Source organism: Alosa sapidissima, chromosome 17 (assembly GCF_018492685.1).
Source record: "Alosa sapidissima isolate fAloSap1 chromosome 17, fAloSap1.pri, whole genome shotgun sequence".
Taxonomy (NCBI): domain Eukaryota; kingdom Metazoa; phylum Chordata; class Actinopteri; order Clupeiformes; family Clupeidae; genus Alosa; species Alosa sapidissima.
The window spans coordinates 10,135,767-10,143,266 of NC_055973.1; the positions used below are offsets into that span (position 1 = coordinate 10,135,767).

Consider the following 7,500-nt stretch of genomic DNA (forward strand, 5'->3'; position numbering starts at 1 on the left):
CAGCTGGGGAGACACATGAGGATGCTAAACGCAGGTTACTTCAGTCCAGAGAGAGGCTCTCAGAGAGTTTTTTGACCTACCTATGCATCCATGTTGTGTTCATTTGAGCCAACGGTGTTTTGTATTGAAATATAATATATTTGATTTATTTCACGTAAGGGTGATGTGGTGGTTGATGTGTGTAGCCTGCCTGCTTCAAATGTAACATTTTGTGGTTGCAAAACTAAAATGGCCTGGTAGTGGTACAGATTGAAATAGCTTGTTCACTTTCTTTATCAGCCCAAATATTAAGCAGAGCCGTGCTTTCCTGTGCTAATCATTTTGTCTGTTAATTGTATTGCTAGTTATGCCATCAATGACATACGTTTAGTGACTAGTTATCTCTTGGCACCAAATCGCCCTTACCTGGGTCAGTTAATCCTGCCTTTTACCTTGACACCACTAAGTACAGGGTGGCCGGAGGGTAAAGGTGAGGCCAGAAACCAGGGGACAATACCCCTGAGGAAGCCTCACAGAGGCACCATCAAGCACGAGAAGTGATAATGGCGAATGGCAATTAGCCTCCACAAGCCTTAATTTGCCCAGTTTTGGCTGGATAGTGTGAGCTACTGTAATTTAGGATAAGTCAACAGGCAACTTTGTTAGAAAACTCTTCCCCCAGTTTCCCACCAGTTATTCCCACATGAGATGATGTCCACAATGACATTTTCAACAGTGATGGGCAGTAGCTTGCTACTTGCAGCGAAGCTACTAGCTGAACTACATTTGTCAGTAGCTTGGTGGTAGCGTAGCTATTTTCTGAAGCAGATAGCTTTTCAATAGCTTAGCTACTTTTTTTTAACAATGTCAGAAGCTACATTTTCCAGAGCATTTGTGGAGCTCACAGTAGAACTTCCTTCTGGCCACTCATACATGAAAGTTAATTTCTATTCAATGGATCTGAACAACATGACACGTTTGTCCAACTAAATCTGAGAAGAGACGGGCATTGGTCCTTTATTGCACTATATTGTCTGGGAAAAATTTAGGCTAGTCCATTCGGTGTAAACTTCTAAGACAAACTCATTTTACATGGCAGAGATGAAGCAAAGATGTTGGTGGTAGAGTCTGGTTTGTACTGCGTAGTTATAAAATAGGCTGTCAAATTTTTGCATTAGTTTTAACTTGCACATGGTAAAGATAATCTGACTGGGTAGCCTAATTGTACTTCTAAATGTAGCACCACAATTTCAGCCAGGTGGAATTAAACTGGGATAATAAAGAGAAGGTGAAACCTTTACAGGCAAAAATCCACCAAACAATGAAGATGCAAACATGCATGCACGCACAGTTACATAGTGTATTCCCTTGCTATTGTACTGTAAAACCCAAACAAAATCCTTTGCCCATTGGTTGAAATGGGCAATCAGAGTTGTTTCTTTTGGTCAGAATTTGTTTTTGTAAGGTGAGCATAGGGAGTTGCAGACAGACAACTATTCAATGCCTCATCTTGGTGCAAGTGGTGGCAGTTTAGAAGACAGAAAAGACATGAGTCGAGAGCTGAGGAGCTCTAACTGTGCTGCATTCCCGACAGAACCTGGACATGCCAAAGTGAGGGGGAGAAAAAGCCCTCCAAATCAACGTCAACCCGGTACTGTAAGTGATGCACTGTGTGTCTATCTTTCTCTCCCTCTTCTTCTCTTTTTCTCTCCCTCTCACACACACACACACACACACACACACACACACACACACACACACACACACACACACAGTCACTGCACCTGCCTGATCTGTAAACCCAAATTTCGCATGAGCAAGCCGGGTGAGTCAGCTGAATTTTGGGAAACCTGAAAAGTGAGCCAGCCAGCGGGTCTGGAAACCGGATCATCCATCCAACCGATTGCGACACCGACTGAGCATGATGACAGAAATACCGTGCTGCCGACTCAATAATTTCCCCGGAGCCAACGACTAGCTATCAACTAATCTCCATAACAAGCACACGGGGATATAATTCTCCTTGACAGATGTGTTCACACAGGGGACAAGCCAAGACCACCGACTCCCTGTGCCAGCATGAGGCCACCACACTGCAAAAAAGGAATTCTAACCAAGTGTTACTGATCTTATATTAAGGTTAAAAAATCTATTTGGTATTGTTTTTAATATGAAAATACTTACAGACAAATTTGCTTGTTTTCAAGATGAGATGTCTTAAAATAAGTTTTTTAATTAAGTCAAATGATTTCACAAGCGCTAGGTAAGTCTCTTTATACTGAAAACAATACCAACTAGTTTTTTTTTATCTTGATATAAGATTAATAACACTTGGTTAGATAAGCAGTTTTTGCAGTGCACTGGTACAAACCGCAGGCTCCAAGGCCTCCATTCCAACCTAAACCAATTCTGAAGCCTGGAGCACTTTTAAGAGACCACCAGTAGCCAGTATAGCATTTGCAACTCGTGATCCGAGTAGAACGAGACATAAATATATTTTGAACTGCATCCACCTTCATTGGGGTGTAGCTTGTATGACTGGGCAATGACACTTTGAAGAAGTAGGGGATAGACCTTCAAAAAAAAAAAGTCTTCAGGGAGTGCGGCTGGGCTAACAAACATTCTTGTCTTGATGAATGTCATAATAGCTGATACACAAAGACATGTTTTAACTGAATAGCCAAGTGATAATAAAGGCTTTTGAAATCTCCCCTCAAGTGCCTCACATTTTCAGAATATTCTGAACATCCCCATTCGTCGGGATGAACTGAATCCCAGATATCATAAGCCAACTGGAGGGTGGAGGTGTCTTACCTGAGGCGTTGGGGTCGCTGGGCAGGGGGGAGAGAGGGTGGCGCGGGGTGCTGCCCTGTGTCTGGCTGCCCTCCGCTTCGCCCTGCCTGCAGACGGAGCAGAGGAAGCCGCCCTGCGAGCGCGGGTCCCAGTCGGCCTCCTTCCCCTGCCGTTCACACTCTAGGTGGACCCATCTGGTGAAAGAACAAAATATATGTTATATAAAACACACAGACAGACACACACACGCACCTGTCATTATGACAACTGCTAATTTCCTCATTCTCCGACCAGCACATGCCAGCTCCCGTGAGGTGAACTTCACATGAAACGTCATGGGGGGTCTGTTTGCTTCTCCACTTCCTCAATGTGCCCTCCTCTCACCCCCTCGGTTGTTGACGCTATTAGAGCAAATGGATTTGAGGGAATGGCTTCGAAGAAAGACCCCCCTCTTTTCTCTCTACCCTTTCCCCTTTCACACTCCCTCTCCTCTTCTCCCATCCCCCAACCTTCCTCCCTGTTTACTGCAGGTGGCCAACATAGGGGTGGATAGGGGTGGGGTATTAAGGTTCCTGCCAGCCCCCACTCCCCCATCCTCCCCTTACCCCCCAGAGGCAATTACATCTCCACAGAATCAGCAGGAGAGGAGGCTCTCAGGAGAAGTCTGTGGGCAACCTGCCAAACCAGAGCAGAGAGCAGCACAGTGCTGCCACAACACGCACAGCCCTGCCGTACCAATGGCACTTTAGACCAGCCTAATGTGGTTCTCAGCTACTTCTGGCCAGCATGGGAAAACAATACACAAATGATCACTCACCTATCTCTTAAGGATCTCACATTAACATTAACTATTAGCAGAGTGGTACAAGTGCTGTTAGCCATTTGAAGTCTGTAAAGGATGGGCTTTTTTTTAGAACGGGAACCGTGATGAGTGAATCCTCACAATACACAGCAAGACAGGAATTATTGGGGGATTAGGAGGAGGGGGGTCAATTACTTAACTCTAAGAGCCACTTTTTTATGGCATCATTGCCTTCTAAGGTCTACCTGCCTAAGCAAGCTTTAGATGGCTGGAACTTCCAGAGAGGACCTTGAAGGATTCTGGGAATGCCTGGAGGTCTTCTGAAAGGAGATATGTTTCACTCATGTCATCTCTTTACCAGCCTCTCCTCGGGGACAGTTTGGCCTAACGTGATTACCGGTTTGGCTAACACAATCTTTAATGACCTTTGAACTGACAGTGACTCCAGGGCATATGAGATGGTCTGCTCTGAGTGTGATGGATCAATAAGGTGCTTGTCCTCTGGCGGAAAAAAACACATTAACACCAATTCAACACACACACACACACACACACACTGGGATGGGCAAACAGATTACAGCCACAAACTTCCACACAAACACACACGGATAAGCATAAACTTGCCCCCCTCCAAAAAAAACACATTCCCTCTGCGAAGGGAATCAATTGTGGCATCTGACCTCAAGCAAATTGTCAAACCCCGATAATGAAATCCATTTGCCACACCAATTACATGCGCACAACCCCCAAAACCACCCTGCCCCCACCCCCTTTTGTCAACCTCTGCTTTTCTCTACAAAGCAGTCACTGTGTCAGCGGCATGAGCCTGTATCAAACTATGTCAATCCATCCGTTGTGAAAAGTCCTTGTGCCATGAGTGCGAATGTGCTGAATACCACTCCATCTATGACGATCGCATCATGGACATGACTGCTGCATTTGACATGACATCACAAGATCAACATGATGAAATATTTAACAGGACAAGGGACACTGGAACACGATTCTGCACAAGATACTGTACGACCCTCGGCCCACTCAAGAGACACTGCAAAGCATGTGTGCCTTCAATAAACGTAAATGTATGTTGGTCGCACACGCGCACACACAGACAGACATACGTGTGCACTTTCATTTCACATGCTTCAAAAAAACAAAAAACAAAAAAAACAGGGAAGTCTGTGGGTTGTCATGGTAACACACATACCTCTTGCAGGTGTGGCAGGTAAGCAGGTCCTTAGGGGCTTCAGCAGCCAGGCTCCTCCCACAGAGGGGGCAGGGATGAGCTGGGGTCCAGTTGCCGTTGGCAATCGTCACAGAGCGGCCCGGCGGATGACCACTGGCCGTTGGCTCGAGTGCCACACTGCGCACACACCCGACAATTCTGAGAGAAAGAAAAGGAAGGAGAGAGAGAGAGAGAGAGAGAGAGAGAGAGAGAGAGAGAGAGAGAGAGAGAGAGAGAGAGAGAGAGAGAGAGGAGAGAGAGAGAGAGAGAGAGAGAGAGAGAGAGAGACAGACAGAAGGACAAATGTTAAATAAACATTCTGTCTGCACTATAGTTCAACTTGTCAACACCAATCTATCAATGCAATGTCACACAACCCATTCTGCAGTGATGCTAACTCGCCTTGGCATCCCAGGCATTACAATCTTTCAGGAAGGACTCTTTCAGTAGTATCCTGCCTGACTTGACCAATCAGAATATTGTTAAAGAAGACGTCACTGCTCTAAACGCTGTGGGTTCAAGCACATATATGGCCAATTATAGCAAATCACACCTCGGCTAGCTCACAAATATACGGTCACAATATCTACAACGCCACGCATGCAGTCCCTGGCAGATCTTCTAACTACACAAGCAGTGGCGAACACAGAGCTCCGCTGAGCTTGAAATGACAATCTGCCTGCTAAATTAAGCCCCTCGAGAGCAGGGCGTCATTTTCTCTCTCTCTCTCTCTCTCTCTTTCTCTCCTCTCTTTCTCTCCTCTCTTTCTCTCTCCTGGCTTAATGTGTAATGTGATGCAGATTGAATTATGCCGTAATTAGGGTTTTTGAGAGAATCCTCCGCGCCTCCTCTCTCATCGCTCTCCATCTGTTCCCAGCGCTGCCGGCAGGCCCCGGCCGTTTGATCAGAGATTTGAGAAATTTATTAGGGTGTGATTTAAGCTTTCAAAAGGCCACTTCAAGCTCATCAAGACCAGGGGAGGGGTGGGGAGAATGGGTGGTGGTGGGGGTGGCGGAGTATGTGGAGTGTGTGTGTGTGTGTGTGGAATAAGGAAAATAAAACAAGCCTTTCGGAAAAAAGGGGGGGGGGGGGGGGGGCAATCACATCATAGCAGAAAAAAAAACAATTTTCCTGTACACACACACACACACACACACACACGCACGCGGCGACTCAAGTTAAAGCTTTGGCCGGAGTCCAGCGGTTTCTAATGTCCAGTGGCTTCAATTCTATCAGTGGCTGTCAGAAGGCAGGGGGAAGGGCAGGAGTGAGGGCAGAGTGAGGGAAAAAGAAATGGTGATGGTGAACGGCCAAATAGAGAGAGAAAGAAAGGAAAGAGGACAGAGCAAAGACTAGAGAGCAAGTAACGCAGCGGAGAGAAAGCAGCAACAACAAAAAGCAGATGCACTGAACTGTATGCATGTGTGAGCATACATGAGTATGAACATGTGTATGAATGTCTGTACGCCTGCATGTGCACGTGCATGTGATTGTGTATGTGTGCGTGCGGGTGTGTGGCATTTCAGAGAGAGGATGAGTTTGAGAATGTGAGCGTGTATATGTGCATGACCATGAACATGTGAGTGTGTGCATGTGTGCATGTGTATACGTGTGTGTGTGTGTGTGTGTGTGGCATGTGTATACGTGTGTGCGTGAGTGTGTGCATGTGTATATGTGTGTGTGAGTGTGTGCGTGTGTGAGTGTGTGCATGTGTATGTGTGTGTGAGTGTGTGCGTGCATGTGTATACGTGTGTGTGTGTGTGTGTGAGTGTGTGCATGTGTATATGTGTGTGTGAGTGTGTGCGTGCATGTGTATACGTGTGTGTGTGTGTGTGTGTGAGTGTGTGCATGTGTATATGTGTGTGTGAGTGTGTGCGTGTGTGAGTGTGTGCATGTGTATATGTGTGTGTGAGTGTGTGCGTGCATGTGTATACGTGTGTGTGAGTGTGTGTGTGTGTGAGTGTGTGCATGTGTATATGTGTGTGTGAGTGTGTGCGTGCATGTGTATACGTGTGTGTGTGTGTGTGTGTGTGTGTGTGTGTGTGTCTCTAACAGCCCTGAGATGTCCATTAGTGCTGCTGGACTGTCGTGTGTCGTCAGTCACCAGAGCAGCGCTACTACTCAGGCTCTCAGGTGGGGATTCATTAGTGCCCATCAGCAGCCTGTGTTTCCCACCCGCCCACCTCTGAGCACCTGGACAGCCCTCTCCACTCACACACTCCTCTCTCATTCCATCTCTCCATGTCTGTCTGGGTCATCCCCATATCTGCCTTGTGTGCATCTCGTATCTTACCTCTCTCTAAGAACAAGAGAGAAACTCTATTAGCATTTGATCTAATCCTAGAATCTCTATACGGTCATCGTGTCCATCTCTATTCAATCATTTAATTCCAACCATAACTCATTTCTTCCTCTGTCTGGACAGCTCTTCCCACCTACTCATCCTCCTCTCAGCTCACCATTTATCCTGCACTACTCCTGTTAGCACCTCCTCCCTGTCCATTATATGGCATCGCATGGCTCCAGGAAAACACAGACTGACTCTATGAACAGGGAGCCAGTGTGTGTGCGTGCGTATGTGTGTGTGTGTGTGTGTGGCCCTGTGGCATGTAAGGCAAATGCACACAGCAGCTTGTTCTCCACACACACAAGAGAGTCAGGACCCTGCAGGCTCTGAGTAACTCCAAAATGACATTGAGAC

General features: G+C 46.5%; 1 protein-coding gene across 1 annotated transcript in view; it reads right to left on the bottom strand.

Annotated features, from left to right (window-relative positions):
• kmt2ca (lysine (K)-specific methyltransferase 2Ca) overlaps positions 1-7,500 on the bottom strand; it is a 126,340-nt gene that overhangs the window by 66,833 nt on the left and 52,007 nt on the right. Inside the window, 2 exon segments of the mRNA XM_042068828.1 lie at positions 2,794-2,966; positions 4,782-4,958. Coding sequence (XP_041924762.1) covers positions 2,794-2,966; positions 4,782-4,958 — 350 coding nt within the window.